This window comes from Drosophila sulfurigaster, chromosome X (genome assembly GCF_023558435.1).
Source record: "Drosophila sulfurigaster albostrigata strain 15112-1811.04 chromosome X, ASM2355843v2, whole genome shotgun sequence".
NCBI classification, from domain to species: domain Eukaryota; kingdom Metazoa; phylum Arthropoda; class Insecta; order Diptera; family Drosophilidae; genus Drosophila; species Drosophila sulfurigaster.
In genome coordinates this window covers 21374312-21399818 of record NC_084885.1, presented here as the reverse complement: position 1 = coordinate 21399818, position 25507 = coordinate 21374312, and the positions used below count along the sequence as shown (strand labels likewise).

At 35.9% G+C, this 25507-nt stretch overlaps 1 protein-coding gene across 4 annotated transcripts in view; it reads right to left on the bottom strand.

Annotated features, from left to right (window-relative positions):
* LOC133848771 (runt-related transcription factor 1) overlaps nt 1–25507 on the bottom strand; it is a 50879-nt gene that overhangs the window by 3653 nt on the left and 21719 nt on the right. For 2 of the 4 annotated variants that reach the window (XM_062284463.1, XM_062284465.1), the window contains exons 2-4: nt 14543–15501; nt 6574–6687; nt 4631–4747 (exon numbers count right to left, since the gene is read on the bottom strand). In XM_062284463.1, the coding sequence (XP_062140447.1) occupies nt 4631–4747; nt 6574–6687; nt 14543–15101 (790 nt within the window). In that variant the 5' untranslated portion in view covers nt 15102–15501. The remainder of the gene's footprint in view (nt 1–4630; nt 4748–6573; nt 6688–14542; nt 15502–25507) is intronic. The other 2 variants (XM_062284464.1, XM_062284466.1) reach the window with 1 other exon arrangement.

The following is a 25507-nucleotide window of genomic DNA, read 5'->3' as shown; positions in this document are numbered from 1 at the left end:
GTAGAAGGGCGGAGATTTAAAAACAGTTTCGGATGAAGTACAGACCACGTTGCGGGTCCTGGCTCATGCACAGATAATTAGGCTTAATTAATAGCCCATTCGGAAATTATTAATTAGTTTTTATAGGCGACGGGCGCATTTTCGTATCCGGATATTGATTTTGTGGTGGCTTTATTAATGCTATTGGCTTAAATGCTTCTACCTCCATTAATTACGTTGCTTTTTTGTGTGTGTTGCTGTTGTCCCTTGCTCTCGCTGCTGCTTTTGTTGTTGTTGCTGTTGTTGCTGTTGCTGTTGATGGCAGCAGGTCTGCTTTTTGATGTTTGTTGTCACACCGATTGACTTTATCTGCGCATATTATGTTACTGAATTATTCACAAGAAATTGAAAGCTCAAAATGTTTATACATTTCGCAAAAGCCAATCCAATTGCGGCTTCTTTTCTCCCAGCCTCCGACCCTAAATACAACCCTATACAATATTATTTCAAAATAAGACTTTCTGTTTTTAATGTGTATCTCGAATGCCTTTGGCTGTCAAAAGGCGTGAGAAGTCCAACAATTTGTGTTACGCTATTCAGTATAAAACTGTTTTACATTTTTTAAATATTTTCAGACGCTATTTCTAAAGTTTGTTCAAATACTTTTTTCTTAAGAAAATCTTTTATAACGGTCCTTACATAATCCTTTAATTGAATGTTTAAGTATAAATAATGTTAATGTTAATACTTTGTTCTCAACAAAATCTTATTTTATTTTTATATGCATGTTGAAGTAGAAATAATGTAAATGTAAAAAATTTTTCCTTTACATTCGTTTTTAAATGATATTTGGTATTTTTTAATTGACTATATGTTCATTAAGAATGTCTTATACAGTTTATATAGCTGTTTATTCAAAGAAAAATATATTATTTTGCAGAGAAAATTACATTATTTACATTATTACATTTTTACATTATTTCCACTTAAACATCCATTCAAAATAGAATGTAAGGAACATAATATAAATGTAAATGAAAATGTAAAATAAAAAAAAAATGGTTCTCTACATAACCTTACATTCTTCGTATAATGAATATTTTGGTAGAAAATAACAAATAACCCTAAACTTTTGTTTTCTTTGTAATATAAAACAAGTCTTCTTATAATGAAAAAAATATATTTTAAGCCTTAAACTCTTTAAAATTAAATATTTATTATGTTCGTATTAAATTTCCCTAAATAAACAACTTATTCTCTGATAAATATAGCCAAGAAAAATATCTGTATGAGATTGAGGCTACAGAAAGTTTTTGTGTTATCCCTAAATACTCTTATAATGTAATATATTTCTTAAAGCTGCAGACTAAAACAAAATCTGAAGAAAGTTTTATTACGAATTCTTTCAATACTTAATATTTTATTTCATTTGTATGTATTTTTTTTTATTTTCAGTCTATTTGGCTCTAATTGATAATTTTTGTGATTAATATTTAAATCAGAATATTAGAATTGTAACAGGCTGGCATTGTTACACATAGCGATATTGTATTGTAGAATTAAGAACGGTTTGTTTTTCAGTAAAATATTTTGTACAATAAACCTAGCTCAAGATTCATTCATGAATGTTAGTCGAATGTCTTATGATGAACTATTTCCATAACATATTTTAGCCAAAAGAGTTTAAAGCCTTCACCTAATGTATGTACCCATTAGAATCAATTATTAGAACTGCAGGAATCAAACATTCTTTACTTTAGCTGTTTATGAGGTATCTTGCTATGATGCACTCCCCACTGTGTGTGTGTGTGTGCGTGGAGTCTCAATTTGTTTATTTATGTGTGTGTATTTTATTTTGCTCGAAATTAATAAAATATATGCCAGTAATTAAGTCAAGCAGCGACTGTCAATAAAATTTGTTAATAAATAATTCAGGTTATTTTGCTTTTTGCATATTTACAATTAAATTATGGGTAATCAGTGACAACAGACGCTTCCAGTAATCATTATATATCATGTACACATATTGTATATATCTTTGTATATACATACATATATCTATATATGTATATTTTTATAAATGGGAATCAGCAATAGATTGAAATACAGCGAGGCAAATGTCAGGCTGTAAATCGCTCAATTTGCATTTTGATTTGTGCGCTTCATGCTAGACATTTGGGGCATGAGAAGAGGATGATTTTATAACTGGGATTGGAGAATGAACTACAACGGATTGAGAGTCGAAATTGGCAGGCAATTTATGTGCTGATTGAATTGCATTTGATATTTGTTTAATGCAATGCAAGTTTTCTGTTTTCTGTCTATTTTTTTTTTTGTTGTTGCCCATTATAAAACTTGGTTCGCTGCCTGCGCAATTTCATTAAAATAAATAAATTTATATTCAAATAATCACTTTTTTTATGTGCGTCCAGTACATCTTAACATTGTTAAATTATTAATAAATAATGTATTTAAAAAGGAAAAAAAGGACCAAAAAAAAAAACTTCATTGCTGTCATGTTTGACCAACGATTTGTCGCTGTTATTGGCGTTGTTGTAATGCAATTAATTGTCAATTTAAATTGAAACATCAAATTTAATATAGCACACATTTTTAAATGTATAATTTAATTTAATTCAACTACAAAGCAAACGAGCAAAAAACTTGCACACAATTTCAATTTTATTGATTTATCTTTTTTCCCCAGCATAAAAAACTACAACAACATCAACAAAAAGCAGTTGATGCATTTTAGCTAAAGGCTAAAAGCAAAATTAGCAATAAAAAAAGAGATACTATACTTTAATGAATATTTATTTTCAAATGTCATTAAGTGACACGTTTTGGAAAACATTTAGCTTTAAGCCAAGCATTCTAGCTTGGGTTGTTATTAATATTCAATGCAAGAACTGCGAACTATTTTATTTTTTTGATAGATGAATAGATTGTTGTCATTATTTAATTTTATTTATAGCTGGCATTATTGCATAATTTATATTTGAACTTTATTGATATGAAATTATTTTATTGTAAATTTGGATTTATATTATTTATTAGAAAAGTGGCATAATATTTTATTTTTTATTAATAAACTTTCTTTTCGTTTTTAAATCATTTTCTACTTCTGTTTTGATAAAAAAAAAACTACTATTTGTATTTTATTCATTAGAAAAACATCAACATTTTTTGTTCTAACGGAAATTTAAGTTATCTATGATATGTAATCTTTTTTTAAATAGTACATTATTTGTTTATGTGTGTTTTATTTGTTATTAGAACAGTTGCAATTATCTTCTTATTTTAATGAAAATCTAAGCTGGACTAACAGATTTTATTAATAGCAGGCATTATATTTCATATTTCGATTTTTTTTTTGCTTCTTTTTATTTTAAAAATATAATATTTAGTTTTCTGAGCAATCTACTTTTTATGGTATTGAATACTTGTTTTATTTTTTATTAGAAAAGTTGCAATATTTTCTATTCTAAGCTAGATAAATAGACTTTATAATAAGCAGCGTTATTGTTTATATTTACTTTTGTTTTTTTTTTTTGTACTTTTGATATATTTTAATTTCCGTTAAATCTTTTTGGATTTTATAGTATTTTTATTTTATTATTTTTTAATTAATTGCTGGCATAACTGTAAGTATTTAAATATTTTTCTCTATATAATTTTTGAAAATACTATATATGCAATTTTGTTTTCCGTGTAATCTTATTTTGTAAATTATTATTCAATGTTGGAATGGAACACAGCTCCAACACAGCAACGACAAAAATACAAAATGGCGACAAACTTACACACACACACACACACAGAGAGTGACACCTACATGTGTGGTGTACACTCACAGATAACATAAATAACACAATCGATACATTTTGTAGACGCCAGTTGCACTTTTTTTCGCATGATGTTTGCCGATTGTTGTTTTTTTTTATTGTGTAGTAAATTTGTTTGCATAGTAAACTTTGGTTAAATAAAGCGTCCAGCAACAATAGCAACAACAGCATTTTCGGAAAGAATTTAACTGTCTGTACATTTTGAAATAAAAATTATTATAATTCAGGGTCTAATTAATACAGTCGCTTTACTGCAGGATTAAGTTGATTGTTCTTTGATTTTTTTCATCGTTGATGTTGTGTTTCGATTTCATTCAATTTATTGATAGGTTTTTTTTTTATTGTTGCTGTTTTCGTTTTGATTTCCTTTTATTTTTTTTTTGCTGTTGTTTTGCTGCATATTTTTTGTCTGACCGCAGTTTAATACATGACGTTGTTGCTGCCGATGCTGCTGGCGAACAAAGCCTGCCACCTAATCGTTTTGTGTGAATTTGTGTGGTTGCATTGGGGTGCACCACACAAACCACCAGGTCCCCAATAAACAACAGCAAACCCAAACCCATATCGAAAGCCCAAAAAAAAAAAAGTTCAAACTCAAACTCAAACCTAGAAAGCCGGAATACTTTTGTGGCATGCCGTTACTCAAGTGTTAAATGAAAAGCTGCAGAATGCACTAAAATTTGCAATAAATACAAAAACGAATGCACAAATATTTTCACAAAAACTTGAATTGATGAATCAATGATGATGATGATGATGATCAAGATGTAGATGATGTGTTGAGAGCGTAAATGTTTTCTACTTACTCTGACAGTTGCCAATGGGCGGCATGCGGAAGCCGGAGAGGGGATCCGTGGAGAAGTGGAACGGTCGCTGGCCAAAGGCGAAGTGGAATTGTTGTTGCTGCCCTAAAAGGGATAACACTAAGTTTTTTTCAGTTTTAATTATCTGTCCTTAACTAAATGTTTTTGCAGTTTGGTTTCTTTTGTTCTGTGTGCAATGTATAAGTGTATTAAATGTTTTTTAAATAAGAATTTGCTTTATTACAATATAGCCTGAATATAATTCCTATAATCTATTCTTGTGATACGGGTTCAATAGCTTAAGACATCTATACATTAAACGAGTAAGGAAGCTACAGTTGAAAGTGCTTTACTATGGGATACCTGATAACCATGTTAAATAAAAGCGAAATTAGCCGACATTATGTTATTCTTACAATACAGTAAATTGATATGATATTTACTGAAGTCTTTCATTGGTATATTGATGTATAATGACATTTAAAATATACCATAGAGTACAAAATGTACCAAATCTAATATTTTTGTATTTTATCGTATATTTTGAATGTAGTACAATATTATACATGAGGTTGGAGATGAGTCCTTCTGCCTATTAAATGAACGGGGCTTAACGTTTCGGCATTACAATTTAATATATCAAATATACCAAAAAATACCAGATACGATATTTGGTATATTGATATAGTAATATATTACATTGAAAATTTATTAGAAACGGTCGACTTTATCATAATCTAAAGATAGTATAAGATTGACTGGCCTGTTATTTTGCTTATCGAATGCCAAAATTGATTTGTTCTGATAATGATACTTAAGAATTTAATTGCTATTTTGATGCCCATGGAATGAGCAAGTTGCTTTTGTTTAATTAGCATTAATATGGAGAAACATCTTAATTAATTCATTTCTATACCTATAAAATGATAAAGTTGCATTTCTTTTTTAAATGCTAATTAAACAGAAACATGAGAATACCTTCTCTATTCTATGTTTGTATATATGATATTTTAGTAAACAACATTCAGAATTATATTCTGCATAGTGGAATACTTAAACTTCATAAATTGTAAATGGCAGCAGCATTTGCCAAAGACACTGTCGTAAGCTTAAAGCATTTACTATAGCTAATAGCTCAGTTTTTCTTGTTATCTCTCTTTAGTTCTCTATCTCTCTCTCTCTCTGCTTCTGCTCTGCCTACAACTAATCGTTGTCTCCCTTTTGGCAGCTGCAGTTTTACGGCACATTGTATTCATTATAAAATAATAACCTTTTGTCTGACAATGGCGGCGGCAGCTTAAACTCAACACAGCCATTTGCATGTAAACGCAGCTACATATGTGTGTGTGTGGAAGTGTGCAGATGTGTGTGTGTGTGTCTACCGCAGAAAACTGTGCTCTCTATTGTAAACTGGCAAAGTTGCAGGCTGGCATCAGAGGATATAAATCATGCCATGGATTGAATTGTTGTTCTCGGACCCAGTCGATTACACTGCCAACAGCAGCAGCAACAACAACACCAACAACAACAACAACAGCAGCAGCAACATTGGCAACTGTTGTCAGTTGGCTGCTGTCTCGAGACCGAGTCTCAGACTTAACATATGCAAAGTAAAATATTTGCATGCTTATAAATATGTATTTCGAGAGTCGACTGCATATTGAATATATCTCAAAGCGACAGAGAAGACAGACAGAGACAGAGACAGCGACAGAGAGGAAGAGAATGAGTGAAAGAGAGAGTAAATGTAAATGTGTGATTGGAGCTTTAATAAAGTCGCAGTCATTGTTGTAATTGCTGCTTCTTCTTCTGCTGCTGCTGCTGCTGCTGCAACTAATAGATTAGAGCTAAATCAAAAGCTTTGCGTAGGTTTTGTGTTTGTTTTCTTGAGCTGTGAGTTTTGTGCTTATTGGCCATTCAGATATTATGCTAGTATGTATACTTACTGGTCTTGGAGCGTGGCTCACGTGGCCCATCGACAGTCACTTTGATCGCCTTGTTGTAGGTGGCTATGTGCGGTGGATTCGTTGACACGGTGATGGTTAATGTGAAGCTCTTCCCTGAAACCAAAACCAAAAAAAAGAAAAAACATACCAAAATGTATTCACAAAATGCGATAACATAATTGTATCAATTTATGGCCCATTCTGCAAAACAACCCACAAAAAAAAAAAACAAAAAGAAAGACAGTTAAACATTGAATGTTTACTAAACACGCGCGTCGCCACATTTACGACCCCCCAAAACATCGGTCGATTGTCACATCGTAAAAACCTTAGCCAGAATTTGTTGACTATAAAAAAGAATAAACCCTGGTTAGACAACAAAACTGGGCTAATGAGCAGCGCGAAACAATTACAATTACAATCGATTGAATATCAAATAGAGAACAGAATTGAAGAAATGCTGATTGGGGCATAAATTGTGGTATAAATAGTTTAAATTATTATTATTCATTTAATTAAATCCTAAATTTATTAATGTATTTTGAAAATAACAGATAATTATGTATTAAATATAAAGAAGTTGCATTTAGATGATCATAAAACTATATCAATAAGTATCGAATTTGAATTCATTTAATTCAAGTGTTTCAAAAGTGAAGGATTACAAAAAATGTGGAAATCGCTAAAGTAAATTTCTTGATACATTCTATAATTGCTATTTTTAAATAAAATAAAATACGTGAATATATATTTTACAATTAAATTTTGTAACCAACTTTTTCAATATTATTTAAAAAATGTTTCATTACAGTTTTTATCGACTATTCATAGTTGAATTTCAGTTAAATTTACCAATAAAAATGCTCAGGATTCTAGATATGCATACATTTTCTTAGTCAAGAGCACAATCTTAATTTTAGACACATTAAAAATTGCTCATTAATTTGATCACATAAAAATATTAATTGTATTGAATTTCTACAAGAAATTCAGACGGCATTCAGCAGTACACAACATTCAACTCGCAAAAAGTATTTCTTAAGAATTGCTAAACAATTGCATCATTAAAATGTTCCATTTACATTAAAATTGTGCTTAAAATCTGTGCAGTATTAAACATTTCACAATATATAGCAAACATTTTCAGTTATTTATTATTTTCAAGAAAAATAATCGAATCACAAGAATCATTTCTTACCTCCAATCACAGCAAATAATTACGCAATAATTGCATACAAAAATCTCAACAACATTTCTCACATTTTTACTGAACGTTAACTTTTCTATAATTGATAACCGTGTGACTGTCTCCTTGGCGTAATTTAAAGAATTAATTACAATTCAAACTCATTGTCTTTAACATATGTCTCACACACACACACACATACATAGGTGAAGCGCGCCTTTCTTTGTTTGCCTGCCAAGATTTATTTCATTTGTGCCACAGAGTTTTCTTTTAATTAACTTGTTATGCCTACGCCCCAGTCAAAGAAAGAGAACGAGAGTGACGTCTTCGTTTTTTGTATTCTACTTTCTTTCTTTTTTTTGGTGTTGTTGCCAGGCAGGCAGGCAGGCAGGCAGGCAGCAAAGCAGACAAGCCCACGATGAGTTTGCTAAGATTCAATTAAAAGCATTTCGGCCAACTCGTGTCGACTGCAAAAACTGTCATCTTGCCAACTCACTCTCTCACTGTCTCTCTCTCTCTCTCTCCTCATCCACCCCCCCAGTAACTTGATCCGTAGTCTGTCTATGACAACGCGGCGTATGCGCAACGTCTTTAAGTGTTTTTTGCCCGTGTTGCCGCCGTTTGCTTTTTAAGTTGACAAACAAAGCGTAAATCATTTCGGCACACACAACAATAAACCGCCGACACACACACACACGCGCGCACACACACACACACACACAAATATATAGACACTGAGGCTTACACATGTTGCTGCCACACTCCACTGAGTTTCCTTCGCTAGCAACGCCGCAATCTTCAACGTTGTCTTCGTTGTCTAATCCCCAATACTCAGTCCCCTCAGTCAACTTGCTTGCGATAAAAAATGAACTTCGTCTTGAGTCTGTTAGCAGTTGTTTTCAAGTGGCATTTAGTCTTTGCCCTTTTTCAGTTCAGTTCCTTTTTCCTGTTGCGTTGGCAAAAAGCTTTACTTCACTTTTATCCACTGACACTTTACTCTTGTTGCCATCAAGTGTAGTTCATTGTTACGCTATTTCTCTTTCAATTCCCTCGAATTTTGCGATTGGGATCCAAGTGCTTACTACACGATATTTTGTAGATGCCGCAATCATTTTTGTTGCCGATTTACAAGCAATTCGCAATGGCAACATTTGTCATTATTGCCCAAATAGATTATGTGTTGATTCAATAATTTCTATCTATAATTTTGATTTGAATTTATGAATATATAAGATATGGTAGAAGATTGTTGTATGTAACAGACAGAAGAAGGCATCTCCAACTCCATAATCTATATAGATTCGTAATCAGCACATATTCGTCTGTCCGTCTGAACACCTAGATCTCAGACACTATACGAGATAGAGATATAATTTCTTTTTGACAGCACTTATCTTGTTTGCACGCAGATGAATTTTGCTTTAAATTTTTTCCCCACTTTCGCCCTTGATAATCGATAATAATCGAATAAAAATAGTAACTTTGATTTAAGAGTGGTATTTTTCGATACACACAATAATAACAACAATATATATGATTCAAAATTTGGACGCAATCAAATGAAAATTGTAGAAACACTTTCGTAAGGAAAAAAACGCCTTCAGCAAAAGGATCTTAGATGCATGAAATTAGTATTGGTATTTAAAAAATAATTAGCGCAACCTTTTGATCATATTCAAAATAGGTAGAGCGTATCTCACAGTCGAGTACACTCGAAATTTTGTTAATTGCGTCGATTTATATTTGTTAATATTTTCCTTATATTTAGACTAAAAAGGATGAATTTAAAATGAATAAAATTATGTGACACCTTACTCAAAAAATTAAAAATGTGAAGTAGAATGCAAATGTATAAAAAAAAACAAAATGTATTGCAACACAATTTTGTTAAACGTTTCGTCATGTTTTGTCTCGCATTTTGAATAAATTGCCAAAAATGTGTTGTTGAGCCTCAACGTTGACTTATCGACGACCAAAATAATTTCTGTTGCCAATGTGTTTTGTTGGGTCCCCATAAATCAAACAAAAATTCCAAGCAAACACAATGCAAAGATGGAAGGGCCACAAAAAAAGGCTGAACACATGAACTGAAAAACTGAAAAGAAAATGCAAATGGCGGGTGGCAGGTGGAAAGATGGAAAGCGGAAAGTGGGTTGGTAAACCAAATAAGCCGCAAAATGCGTTTTGGTGTTTTGGCCGACTTACTGGCCGGATTTAGATGGCTCAGAAAGCTTTCAAGGGCTTACATACAGCGCACAGGTGAGGAGGTAAAAATGAAGAGAAAATGTTTGAGAATTTTTCGGCAGCCATCATGTTTGCCAAATGGCTTAAGACAGTTTTGGGAAATAAAATAAATATGTGTGCAAGGCAAAAATAAATAAATGACAGACGAACCGAAGTAAAATATGACACAAAAGCGGTGCAAATATTTGAACGAAAAATATGTATGTATCGAAGCAACAAACAAGGCTCGGGCTTCAAAAATTTAATTGCAAATAATCCGCAAATTGTACATTTGAAGCCACGAAAACGATTATGTGACTAAGTTGAATTTTGCTGCCTCTGGGATTTGTGACTCTACCACAAGTATTGACAGACACACAGATGTGTGTGCGTGTGTGCGAGTGTGGCCTACTCCACTTTGTCTTGCTTTAAGTTTCTCATGTCTCCTTGTTGCCTTGCTGCCTCTGTTTCTGTCTCTGCCTCTACCTCACGCACGACACGTGTGTGTTTGTGCCTTTGTATGCCTTTCATTACCCAATTGATTTATGACGCTTGTTCTGCAAATTGCCAAGGATTTGCTACAAGGATTTCAGTTATTTGTCAACAGCTTTGATTTTAATGTCCTACACAACAACATGCCATCACCCTCACTCTCACTCTCTCTCTCTCTCAGCAAGCAATGAAATGTTTCAAGAATTTTGCTAGATTTCACTTAAGTCGCTCATCATAACTGCAAATGACATACAATTGAATGCCTGCCGTTGCCTGTTGCATGCCCCAAAATGTAACCCCCAAAAAAGAGCCCCCATTTTGGCTGCCTTCGAGGTGTATCCTTTTCACACACACACCCAAAGAGAATGAGAAGCAGTCAGTCAAGGTGTCAGTTCGTAGAACTTTTCTTTTCTTTTTTTATTTGGTCTGTGTCTTGCCTTTTTAACGCCTCCTTTTTTGAACGCTAGAACGCGCCTCGACTTTTGCCAGGCATTTGTCTTGCCTCGACACCCAAAAAACTCAACTCGACTCAAACACCGGCAAAATGCGCCCCTTTTTTTTGGTTGTCGTGTTGTCGTTTATTTCTTTACTTTTCACTTTGGGGCAACGACAGCAACGCCTTTTGCTTTCGCTTTGCTTGGCAAGGGGAGTTCACCATTTTTTTTTTGATTTCGTTGGGGGTTTCAGATTCGGGTTCGGCGTGCGCTTCACTTCATTTTGCGGCCGACTTAAATGGCTCGAGCGAGTTGTGTAAATAAGAAAAGTGAGACCATTATGAGCTGCTCAAGCTTGACTTTGCAGCTCTAGATAATGTCGATAATGTTGCTGCTGAAACTGCTCCACTCTCTCTCTCTCTTTCTCTTTCGCTCTCTATTTTGCTCTTTCACTCGCTATGGATGCGCTGGCGGAATTATCGACGTGGGTCGCTGTAAAAAACTCTCGTAACAATCGCCAACTGGCACCAAATAGTCACTCCCTCTTCACATGCCACATGCATTTATATGCGTGCAAGCTCCTCTCTCTCTATGTGTGTGCGTGTGTGTGTGTGTATGCGTGCATGTGCATGGCACTTTGCTAATTAAAAGTGTAGCCCAGTGCAAGGCGCAGGGGCCAAATAAATCGATGACTGGGTAATTAAATTGCATGACGCGCGCACACGATATCAAAAGCGGGGTTAGGCCTGGATGGGGGGCAAGGAAAGAGGGGAAGAGGGGGCGGGCGTCGCGTTGCCTATGCATTTTGCTATTTTGCTATTGTAATTAGCTGGCGACAGAAACAGCGAAACAGAAGCTAAAACAAAATGGCGGCCACGGCGACAGCCAACAACGAGAGCGACGGCCAAGCCATGCATAACGATTAACGAACGCAGAGGGCATAAATCACGCATGCGACGCGTTGGCCCGGACGACACAATACAAACAAATCATGCAACGCAGGCATCGAAACAGCAGCCATAGTCGAAGTAGCAACCATTCAACTAGCTCTCTCTCTCTTTCTCTTTCTATTTTTATCTCTTTCTGTAGTTTGTCTTGTAACGATAATCGTTCACTTGAATTCAAATGCGGTTTTCCAGCACACAACAGTAAGAAGAAGTAAGCACACAAAAAAAAGCATGTGAAATAAAGCAAATTTTTTTTTTTGGCTTGGATCACGTTACTCCACGTGGCGAAATGGAGCTCAATGGGGAGTCGTTTTGTTTGCTCTCCCGTTCGCTGCTCTTGACTGTTGCCAGACAGCCTAAATGAATGGGAAATTTACAATTAAACGCCTCAATGCGAATGCGAATGCGAATTCAAACGAAAGCGCGTCTATTGACATGACCAATGAATGACAATGCGTGAATCCTGCGGCAAATCAGACAGACAACTGGACAGACAGACAGACAGACATAGTCTCGTTTTTCGGTTCCTGCTGACGTCGCTGCCGCAGTTAAAGCTTTTGGTTTTTGCGGTTTGCAGCAGTTGGAAACCTTCTCCTTCCGCCACTCATTAAGTCTAGCTACCGAAAACAAAAAAAAAAGGAAATTTGTAACATTTTACACACACGGTATTTGATACACCAATTAAAGTGCCTGAAGTCCATTTGACTTGACAGTTTATTAAAACACTTTAAGATAAAAGACCCAAAGCTTTGGATTGGGAACTCGTCTCCGTCTCCGTAATGAACTGCTGACAATTTTGTGCAACGCTTTACAAGCGGTTACTACAAAAGGCTACAAAAGCCTGCTCTGTGTCAAAAAGCAAAAGCAACAAAAGTCAGCAAAAAAAGACAATGCAAAAAGTGCCCGAATAATACGCGTTCTCAAAAAAAAAAGAAGCGAAAACACAAAAAAAAAATTGTGTGAGAAGTAGACACAAATGGGCAGGACGCACTCAAAACTTTTGCCACTCAGCGCGAATGGCAAATGGCTGACGAGACGGGGAAGTGAGGGAGGGGGAAGGAGGAAGGACAGAGGACAGAGGACGCAGTGCGAAGGATGGCGATAATTGAACAAATTGTTTCGAGTGCATTTCGGCCACAAAAGAAAGGACCGACAACAGCAGCAACAACAATGCCAATAGCCACAGACAATATGAGAAGCACTTGAGAAACTTTTTCGGCTACGAACCGTTCATGATGATGATGATGAATATCCACCCAAACCCAAGAGCGAGACAGCGATAGCTTTAAACAAGCACAGAGCAACACAGAAATACATATTTGCAGTGCCGAAATGGAGAGTTTTGTGTTTATAAATGGTTCTGTTAATGGCAATACAGATGAATAGAAAAATGTTCTACTAATTAAGATATAATTGATTGCATAATGTTCGCGCAATGTTTCGATAACTCATATATTTTATTATGACTCATTTTATAATATAATGAATTCCAAAATGAGGTTCTATAACTTAAAGTTTAAATTTCCAAAAGTTAATTCAAGTCTAAAAAAAAAGAAATAAATTATTGAATTCCACAAAAAATATTAGCATTTAGTTTAATCATTTAATTGGCTAATGCTAATTATGTAAAATCAAATTGAGAGTTATTGATAAGAGTTTGATGTCAAGGCCGACATTCGCAAGCATTCAAAGTAAAAAAACGCCAAACCATTATTATTTTATTTTGCAAGTAAATTGTAAAACATTCTCTCTTGGTGAGGTCTATAATTGTTAACCTTTCTTTTCTATTAAGAACTAAAACTATTACTATGTCAGCTTATGTAAGCACACATACATGACATTGTAATAGCTTTAGTTCTTAGGACAAGTCAGGAAATCTTCTCTACGATCAAGTAAGTAAGTAAATAAGGATAGTCATCTCTAAGAACTTAACCTATTACTTTGTCAGTTTATCTAAGGATACTCCAGTTCTCTATTTTGTAATTAACTGGCGTAAGTAAGGCAATCTCACCTAAGGGAGCGTAAGAGTAAGAGTAAGTTGAAATAGTCTTCTCTAGAAACTAAACCTATTACTTTATAAATTTATGTAAGGATACTCGTGTTCACTTCTTTTAAGTAAACAAGAATTTGTAGTGTAAGAAGTTCTTGGAGTAATGTAAATCTTCTCTAATAAAGAGTAAGAGTAAAAGTAGGAAAGGATAGTCTCTTCCGTGAACAACATTACTATTACTATTACTTTTCAATTAGCAACAACATGTAGTGTAAGCAGTTTATAGCGTAAGTAAGGCAATCTCCTCTAAGATAGAGTTAGAGTAAGTAAAGATAGTCTTCGCTAAGAATATAATCTATTACTTTGTCAGTTTATCTAAGGATACTCGTGTTCACTACTTTTAAGTAAGCAATAATTTGTAGTGTAACAAGTTCTTGGAGTAATGTAAATCTTCTCTAATAAAGAGTAAGAGTAAGGGTAGGAAAGGATAGTCTTCTCCGTAAACTAAACCTATTACTATGTCAGTTTATTGAAGGAGACACCTTTTTATTACTTTTCATAGCAGTTTATAGCGTAAGTGAGGCAATCTCCTCTAAGATAGAGTTAGAGTAAGTAAAGATAGTCTTCGCTAAGAACTGAATCTATTACGTTGCCAGCTTATGTGAGGTAAGTTGTAGTGCAAATTGTGTTGACTCACCTCGACCGCTGCGTCCGACGAATCGAAGATCATTGAACTTGGCCACCTGGTTCTTCATGACGGCGGTGCAGTTGCGCAGCTCGGCACAATAGTTCTCATCGTTGCCCGCCCGCACCGTGACCATGGTGCCGTCCATGATGTCGCCCAGCGAGACGACCTTGAAGGCCACCGGCAGCGTTTTGTTCGATCGCCAATGCGGTGGCAGGACGGTGCAGACGAAGAGCGGACTGCTCGTTCGGATGAGTTCGCCCGGATGCTCGGTGAGGAAGTCGCCGAGGGTTCGCTCGGCCAAGATGTCCGAGGTCATCTTGGTGTAGGCTTCGTTTAGCAGCTGGGCGGGTGTTGGGGGCGTGTTCTGTTCGGTGCTGTTGTTGTTGCTGTTGCTGCTCGAGTTGTTGTTGTTGTTGTTGTTGGTGCCATTTGAGTTGGTTGTGTTGTTGTTGTTGCTGCTGCTCGAATTGTTGTTGTTATTATTATTGTTGTTGGTTGTGTTGTTGTTATTGTTGTTGTTGTTGGCATTCGATGCCGTTGAATTGCTGCTTGTTGTTGTCAAATGCATTTTGTGGCTGTTGCTGTTGTTGTTGCTATTGCTGTTGCTGTTGCTGCTGCTGGTGCTGTGATGCTGTTGGTGCTGTTGTGAATTGTAGTGCTCGTTGTAGAGATGCTGTTGATGAACCTGTTGTTGTTGCTGTTGCTGTTGTTGCAGCAACTGCTGTGAATGCTGCAGCTGTTGATGATGATGCTGCTGATGATGTTGATGATGATGGTGATGATTATGATTATGATGCAGATGCGATGAATAGTGCTCCTGCTCCTGCTGCTCCGACTCCGGCTCCTGCTCAAACTGCTCCAGATGTCCTTGAGCGTGAGCCTGCACTTTTTTTAGACGCACAATTTTGTCTTCTTTTTATAGCCAAATCGACAATGAATTCACACAACTCTTTCCAACAATGGGACAGCTATAAATAAATAGAAAGTATGAAAACATTATTGTATATTGTAAGAATATAGCACAATTTAAATGAATATTTCTTAATTAAAATGTTCGCTGATCAAAACTTGTTTCTAGTACTTTGCATAAGGTACACAAAAAGCGAGAGATATCAAGAATTCACTTTGATCATATTTCATTCTAAAAATGTCCAAGCTTTAAAATTCTATTCTTAATAATTTTGTATCAATTTAAGAATCGCAAATACGAGTATTGTCTGAAACTTCAGTTATGAATTTATGTACACAGAGAAGAAAAAATATGGATTTATAAGTGCTAAGATTGCAAATCTTAAATCAAGATATACATATTGTATATATAGTAAATTTGCATTTTAAGATTATTAAATCTTATTTTAAGTTAAAAATCTTACTAGAAAATAATATTGGATGTCTTGATTTAAGAACTTTTTGATCCCAAACAAGATATTTAGGCTGCAAAAGTCTTACAACAAGATTTTGTTCTTCAGTTATTTATTTCAGATTAATAAAATCTTCTTTTAAGGTCGAAAAATGTTATTAAAATGTTCCATTTGTGTAACAATTACTTTTGTCTCTCTCTCTTTCTTTTTTCAGTAACTTTTAACTCGATTAAAGCAATTGTTGCTGGTGTCTAATAGAGCAACATTTCCTAAAACGTCATTAACTTGAATTTGAAGTTGTCTGTCTGTGTATGTGTGTGTGTGTGTGTGAGTGTGTGTGTGAGTGTGAGGCCAATGCAATTTGGAGGGCCATCATGTTAATGTCTTTAAATCACAGTCAAACGGCATTTTACATACGCCGTGGTCCGTGGTTGGCCGTTGTCCGTGGTTCGGTCTCTACTACGTGCAAGTAAGCAGAGACCGGACGACACACATAAGCACAAATCAATTGTCAACCACTCGACGCGCCCATGAGAGGACATCGTTGGCCATTGAACGAGCAAGCATTGGGCAAGCGAGCGAGCGAGCGAGCGTTGGACATTTTGGAGCCTTCAGCGGAACGCAATTTGCGTTGCACTTTTCAATTTCCTGCAACTGGATGGGCCAAAAGGATAGCTGTGACTGTGACAGGAACTGGCACAACTACGCACAGGACATGCGAGGACACACACATGCGGCTAGCTGTGGCATGCAACTATCCAAACGCAAATCTAGTCACCTCTCTCTCTTCCTCTCTCCCTCTCCACCATCCCATCTCATCTCATCGCATCGCATCCACGTGGAACATGCGCCGCCTTCACGCTGTAACCAGTGTCAAAATGATTGTGGACTCACGGGTGAGAATTTGTGGTTTGATCCTTGCATATTTTGTCGCTTTTCGACGCGCGTCCTACGACATCACAGGACATCAGCGGGCCTCCCTCACCTCCACTCTACTCACTCTACCCACTCTAACCATCACCATCATCATCGCCATCAGTCAGTGCCCAGTTTTTGAGGCACATCCCCTTTTCGGTCTCGGTGCCGCGTCTCCAGAACCTCCCCCCGCACGTTTGGGGCCAGGATGTTCGGGGCTGGAGGCATGACTGACCACATCCGCTGACCTTGTCGGCGGAGTTGTCATTGTTGTTGGTCATGTAACAACTTTAAAATTCCTAGCTGCAGATTTCTTCAATTTCATGTGATTCACACCCTCAATATGCTGTACAGTTGCTCTCTTGTCTCTTTGCCCCCCTCCGACTTCATTTAAGCTATAAAAATTACTTAAAAATGCCACAGCTCATGGGTTGACTTTTGGCCAACACACAAGCACAACGCAAAAAAAACCAACAAAACAAAAAAAAGCCAACAAAATCAACCAAAAAAATGTATATTGTGGCGACGAGGGAAGGGGGATTAAAAAGAGAGCAGAAACGCGAAAGGAAATCGCGGCAAAAATCCAAACGGAAGCCAAACAACGGACTACAGAAAAATTGGCACATCGGCTGGCTGGGGGCGGGGGTTGGGGTTGGGGAAGGGGAAGGGGGCGTGGTATAGCCATTTGGCCATCCACCATGCAACATGCAACATGCGGCATGTGGCATGCGGCATTCACCATTTGCCTTTTATTGTAAATTTGCTTTATAAAGGTTATTACTGCGCCATACAACGACAGAGACAGAGAGAGAGAGAGAGAACAAACGTTGGCGAGACAGAGAGCGCACAGCAACAGTTGTCCTGTGATCCGTCTGTCTAATGACCTGACAAGCACTCTGCCAATCTGGGTATATGTGCTTGTGCATATCATTTCCAGCTTTTCAAATATCAATACACTTTTTTGAAGATTGCAGACTTTCCATTGTTTACTGATTTGATTTCATTTAAAATATATAAATTTAAAATAACGACTGACGAGAAAAACTGGAACAAGTTCAACACTCAAAGTCTGTATCTTCCGTTTCAATTTATGCATCCTAAATATCTTTGTCTTCTTTTGTTGGAAGCTTCATATGTACATTATGATTCTCGAAAATTATAAGCCATTTGATAAAAGTAGAAAGAAATGCTAGAGCAAACTGTAAAAATATCAAACACACAGTTTTACAGAGTTTTTTTAATCTTTTATAGTTTAATAGATCTACAAAAATTCTATAGTTAGTGTTTTAAGTCAAAGTAGAAAAATTATTCAGTTACATGACGAATAATTACAATTTGCTGGTTTAAAATCAAATATCAGAAATATTGTCTTAAAAAAATGAATGTTGAATTGAAAAATCTAATTAGAAATTTATAAATGTTGTCAGCTCATCGAATTATGTTACATCGTATTTTGAATGAAAATCGAATTTTTCAGATGGAAGTTGCAAGTTTTCGAAATGCCGAAAAATAGTCAGACTTAAAAATTAAATTGCGTTTCTAGTGTAGGTAAAAGAATTCTTCAATTTCATGATGAATGCTTAAACTTTTATAATTCTAGAAATTAGAATAAAGAAATTTATTAAGAATTATTAGAAAATAAAATAAGATGTTCATTTAGATGTTGCAAATTCGTTGAACTTATACAGAATATTAAACATTAGTGAAAACAATTTGAATAGTTCTTCTAATCGCTTTAAAAAATATGAACCAATGAATATTTGTATATGCAATCTTTGGTATATTTTAATAATTTTAATGGTCAATAGATTAAGTATATATAAATATTTATTGTTTAAAATTTTTAACTAGAAATCTATTCAAATTCTTGAATCTAGTTTCAGAAATATTAAATTTTCTGTGGCAATTGTCAGTTCAACAAATTTGTGCCATTTATATAAAAATATGTAAATATTTAAAAATTTGTTTTTATAATTTAATATCATTTGGTGTTAGTTTTAATTTTAATATATGTAAAAGTATCAAACTACTAAGAGTTTAAATTAATTCAATTTCAAATTTGAAGTTCTTTTTCTGAGATTTTCCGGAAAGTGTATCAGGGAAAAAGTGTTTCGATGCTTGATTGAATTTGTGGACAAGGCCGTCGTGGTTGTGTATTGCAAAAAAGGAAAAGAAAGTAAGCAAAAGAGAAAACGTGGCCAGCTGAAAGCCGAAAGTCGTGAACAAACGCGCCATAATCCGCGCTTGCCGTCACCGACAAACGACGCGTTGCGTCGCGTCTCGCGTCTCTCATCTCGCATCTCACTTCTCATCTCCTCTTATTTCGAGGCGACGCGTCGCGACTTTCCCGGAAGCTGGGCAACGGGTCACGCGCGGTTTGTCACCTCGTTGTTGTTGTTCTTCTTGTTCTTTTTGTTGTCGTTGTTGCTGATGCTGTTGTTGTTGTTCTTTCTATTGTGGTGATTTTTGCCGCTTCCCTTAAGCATTTCATTACTTCTCTACCATTTTTAACCCGTGTTACCTTTGCTCACACTGACACTTAAGCTACAATACATTGTTCAAATTTATTCCCATATAATAGTTTTAATAAATTCAAATCTTAAGGTAATAATATTGAAAATCAATTCAAAATTTTAATTTTAAATGTCTAGAAATTAAATTTATGTTATTTGGAAATATAATATTTAAACGTATTCTATATAAAAAATAATCGTAATAATGGAAATACATTTTTATGTTATTTAGAAATATAATATTTAAACGTATTATATATAAAAAATAATCGTAATAATGGAAATACATTTTGAAAATTCTGTCAATTGTTAATATTCATTTTATTGAGAAATAGAGTATTTCAACGTATAATATTGAAATGATGCCTATTAAAATATTTTTCAAATTATTATAAATATTCAAATTTAAGATTGAATTAAAGTGTGAATCAAGAGTTATAAGATTTATCTTGATTAAAAATACAACAATATTTGGGTATACGTTTTTTTTCAGTTTGAGTTGACATGCGAAATTTTCGCTATAAAATTACCCATATATAATTTTAATGAGTGGATGCTTTAGAAGGCTGGATAAAAAAACGCTTCAACAAACTAATTATAAAATAAAAATACTATGCAAATTTTGAATATTCCAATATATCCCATTTTTTTTTTTGTATTGTTGGCTTCGGCTTTGGGGCTAAATCAAAATTCATGGGACGATGGGCGACACTGCTCAATCGCGCGAAGGCATCAATAGCAAACACACACAAACACACACATATATATGTACACTCACTCTTACACACAGACAGACAGACAGCCAGACAGACGGACAGCGAGTGTACGGACGGTTTACATGCAAGTTTAACCCTTTGATGGCCCCACACACATGTACAACATGTAAATTGTTTCAATTTGCGGCATTTGCCGTAAAGCTGCGCAATTTCGACATGCCATGGATACCCCCAGTATGTGTGTGTGAGTTTGTTTGGTCATTGTGTTCTCTCGTTTTATTTTTTCTCTCTCGTTTTTTTGTAGCCATAGTTGGCATGTCCATGTTACATGTCCAGCTGTTGTGCTCCCACAGAGCACTCTCGAGCCCAATCTGAACCCAACCTCGAACCCAAAATACTAAACTTGCTAAATGTTATACGCACACATATGTACACATAAAAAGGTATGTGTGTGTGTGGGTGTGTGTGTGTGGGTGTCGTCGATGTCTCATCTAAAACAGCTTCTGGCTGATGCTTGCTACTGCTGCTACTTTGATGTAGTTAAATTTTAATTGGACTTTGGGTTTTTATTCCCCGTCTGTGGTATGCCATTCATGCGAGCTAAAGAGAGGGTTCAAATGTTTCAACAAAAGAATGGCATTTAAAGTTTCACATATTATGTTAACACGTGAGTAACAAAAAAAATCCGAAGAAACTGCATTAATTCATTGCGTGTTGCGCTCTCTTTTCGATATCAGTGAACAACATCAATTAGAGCTGTGCTCATTGAAAAAACAGTGCGACAGCAGCAGAACTAACATATATAAAGGTTTTGCAGTTACTCCTTTTTGTTAGTTGTTCGCTGGCAATTTCTTTTGTTAACTAAAATATAGATTTAAGAAACCAGCAGAAACCCTATTCGATTTCGTTTGTTTTTTATACATTCACAACGTTTTGGCTCTTCACTGAAATAACAGTTTTTGATTTTCTTTATCTTGAGAAAAGTTTATTTAATTACGATCAATATTTTAATTTATACAACAATACACTATAACCATTGTAAATCTAAAACTATTGCTGCAAAGAAGTAAGGTAAAGAATCCTTGAACTTGAGAGCAAAGTGTTTAAAGATTCAGTGTCGTTTAAAATGTATTTCCAAGAAAACTGCGATATGGAAAACCACAAATGTAGAGAATTGGCACATGGTGTGCTTCAGCAAAGGTAATCTTTTAGCATCCGCTAGGGATACAAAAGCGGAGCTGAGTTTGGTAATCAGTGATGTGACTATTCGCCGAAGACTGTTGGATGAAATTTTGAAGACACGAAGTCCCCAAGAGATGCATTACTTGGTAAAAGACATCTCAAAGCGAGCCACTTGAACTGGCTACTAACCAAATGGCGTAATGTTGTAGATTGATGCACAAAAATTGTGTAATGCTCAGTCTACAATTGTTCACATGTTGTTGTCGTTGGTTTTGGCCTGTAAATTAACAACAATTGCCACTAACTAACAGCAAATTAAGCCATACATTGTTTATAAATGCTCAAAGTGTCTGTGTGTTGTGTTGTGCCTCGTCGCTTCCTTATCTGGCTTCGCTTTAATGCCTAAATCAACTAACTTTACGGACAGCAAACTTATTTCCGGTATGCCAAGAACATTTCCAACAGACTTTCAACACACGCACACACACACAGTAGAGCAATGATGAGACTAAAGGACTCAACGGACTGCAGGACGCAACGCAAAATCAACAGTCAGAGAGAAGACACCAAATTCAACCATAAATTGATACAGTAACACGCCTCAGAGTCCACGCCACGCCCCCGTCCATGCACACACTCAGCCATTTTACCATTGCAAAAAGGACTTGCTGCATTTCGGAGAACGATGCAGTGCAATGCAATGCAATCCTTCCGGACTGAAAGTCCCTTTATCTGGATAGCTGGCTGGCTGGCCAGTAAAACCAAAAACGAGCAACCAACAATCCCAAGTTTTCGGTCAACTTTGGGGCCAAAACAATGCTTTCTGGCAGCAGGCGCCAACCACCAAGCACCAGGCACCAAGCACCAGGCAGCATGCAGCAGTTGGAGTGAAGCAAGGAACGGAAAGGAAAGGAAAGGATGAACAAGGAGGCAACTGCTGCAACGAGGCACGCATCTTTTGTGATTCGTGCTCGTCGAGCAATAGCGCACTGCTTGCCATTCCTTATGTGTGTGCGTCAGTGTGTTGCCAGCATTAATAACGTGCAGCGGCACACGTCCTGACAGCCTTCTGCCCTACTCCTTTACCTCCTTCCTGCCTCCAGCCTCCTGCCTCCTGCAAGTGCATAAGTGTACAACTGTGTGCACACGCGTTGAAGGCCTACCAAAAAAGCAACTGCTACGGCTGGAGAGTTGGACTTTCTCTGGTCAATTCGCGGTTTTGCTTGTCACTTAGCCGACGCGTTGGCCAACGGCAACGATGGAGGCGGTGGCGATGGCGGTGGCGGTTGGGGGCGGGGGGATCGCCCCGTTGGCCATTTGATAAACGACGAAGAAACAAAACGATGCCAAACGAGATGCCATCACACGAAGTGCAGCCACTGTCCACAGTAACAGCCACAACTTGAGAGTGTGAGTTGCTGTTGCTGTTGTTGTTGATGTTGTTGTTGCTGATGTTCCTCTTCCAGTTGCAGTTGGCCTCGAAGCGACAATGTGACGACATTTCAGTGTCCATTGAATTATCTCGCCGAGGTGTCTGAGGCTTGTCTCGACTGTCCCCCGACTGACTGACTGAGTGACTGACCTGACTACTCATTCCCTCACATAAATTGGGCCTAAACAGCTTGTGATGAAGCTTATGTACAAGCACTTGTCACACTCATTCGCATAGCGCTGCTTTAGTTTCGTTTAGGGAAACCTATTTACATTCTGTTGCAACAGAGCAATGTTTAGTTGCATTGACTTAGACTAAATGCATTTATTTCTGTTCTTTTAAGTAATGTTAATCTTTTATCTTAATTGCTGTATTATTCTATTTTTGTGTATCAAGATAAAAAGTTATACTTAAAAAGGGAAGAAATGAGAAAAATATATTAAAAATATGTAAAAAGTAAGAAAATAATATAAACAAGTCAACTGTGATATATAGTATTACTACATTAAAAATATACCACTGAGTATGTAAGTAACCTGTGATGAGATATGCACCACAGTTAAGTCAAAAGGATGTAAATTAATTAATATGAATATTTAAGTAGAGTAACGAAGTAAAAAAAATACAGTCGAATGTGCTCAATTTTCAATAAAAGCAAAACAGTGTGGTATTATTCTTAAAATATACCAGAAGACTATATATATATATATATATATACAATACTTAAATATACCTAAAACTATATTTGACAAAAGAGTGCAGTACTATTCTGAAAATATACCAGATAACTATACATAGAAAAAATACTATAATATACCGAAAGCTATATTTAGTATATCGATATTCTATTCCATTAAAAATATAGTGTACTCAATATATTACATTGTCATAAACAGTTATGGTAGATTTTTTTTTAAAATAATTAGGCGATACACTTTCTACTTAAAGCAATAGTTATGTGCACCAATTAATTTTTGGTGCACATATCAAATTTAGTTTTTGTTAAAATATGTCTCTTAAATATGTTTTAAAAATTTTAAAATAATTAAGCGATGCACCTTTAACATTTTTTAGTCGACTAAAAGTAATAGTTATTGGCATCAAGTAATTTTTGGTGAAGATTTCAAATTTTGTTTTGTAGTCAAAGTTATGCAGTAGTGATAGAATACTTTAACTTATAAAAAGGTTCATCATAAGGACTTTATTTCTTGGAGTGTATTAAATTTTAAGAATTTTAATTTTTACCCACACTTGCATACATTTTGTGAGTATTTTAATTTAATGCAGGTATTACTAGTCTTGCATATTACATAAAAGAAATCAACATTGTGATAAAAAGAGAAGTGTCATTTTCTTAGCAGTAAGCATTTAAACAATAGATTATTTTATTTCTTTTTCCAATTTAAAAGTGTGTAAGCTCTCTTTCAGCTGCATTTGATCATTGAGTAAGATACTTAAGCTGGCTTAGTAAATTAACGTGTGGTAACTAGTCAATTGCGTATCGTCTACAGAAGGTCTCATTCTGATAGTGATTGCATAGCTTCTCTTTAAATATAAACAATATATGTGCGATATACAATATTTATGGCAGAATTGAGAGAATTGCTTTATACTCGATAAAGAGTTCAAGAGTTCAATTCTTCATTGAGGAGAGTTAAGCAAACTACGAGTAGTAGATTTTTTAGATTAGATAACCGACTACCCTCAAAGACATATATGATAAAGTGAAGACAGCAATACTTTCTAATTAAAAGCGCAACACATGATTAGAAGACAGTGGAAGAGTATCAAGTTGTCGTTGTGCTATTTGTCGAAGACACGGCATTGCAGAGATGCAGTTTGAGGTATTTTTAAGCTTTAAGTGGCGTAATAAGTCCAGATTGCTGACATTGAGTGCAGCGGGGAAAGAAGGCGCCTGAGAGGGGGAAAGCTAGAGGAGAAGGAGGAGGGTCGTGATGTTTGTTGTGCTTGTGCCTATGTGGCTCAATGTGCATAGACTCTGGTGCAAGTCCTTGTTTGTTTGCGCCTGCCCGCAGCTTGCTTTGGCTTTTGCTTTTAAGCCGTCTCCTTGCCCAGAACAAAGCATCCACATCCATTCGTTTGCCGTTGCAACTCTCAGCAGTAGTTGCAATGGTTGCTGAAGCAACAGCAACAGCAGCAACAGCATCAGAAGCTGGAACTAAAACCCGAGCAGGCGTTTTACATTTTTGAGGCTTGATTGGATTTTACACAGGCCTCTGCATCAAGTGAAAAATTGCATTTTGAGCATCTGCCTCTTGTTGTTGTTGCTGTTGCAATTGCAGTTTAGTTGATTGTTGTTGTTGGTGTTGCTGTTGCTGCTGTTGCTGTTGATGAAGTCGGCTTTGGTTTGGTTTCATTTGGTTTTGCTGGTCAGCCAGCCTGCGGCTGTCTGTTATTTTGAAATACTCGTTGAGTGGCTCGTTTGCGGTGAGCATGCATGTGGTTAGAGGCCACAGACGCACCCACATTTCTTTTTTTTTGTTTTTGTGTATTGTTTTGTTTTTGTTTTTCTCCAACCCAGAGTCAGCACTTGTGCGTGTGTGTTTGGGTTTTTTTTTCTAACACATTTTAAGCGGTTTACGCAATGCCAAAAATACAACTCAAAAGCCTTGACCAATGTCAATGCCAGAGGCCGAAGGAAAACGTGAAGGAAAGGCATGGGAAAAGGCAGTGACAAAGGAAAAGGAAATGGCTGTAACACCCATTAACAGTTTATTAGCACCTCGAGCAGTCAAGTGTGCAATGCCACGCCCATTTGCCAAAGGCTCTCTCGGTCTGTTGTGTGTGTATGTGTGTGTAAATGCAATATTGCATTTCTACGGCAATTAAAATGA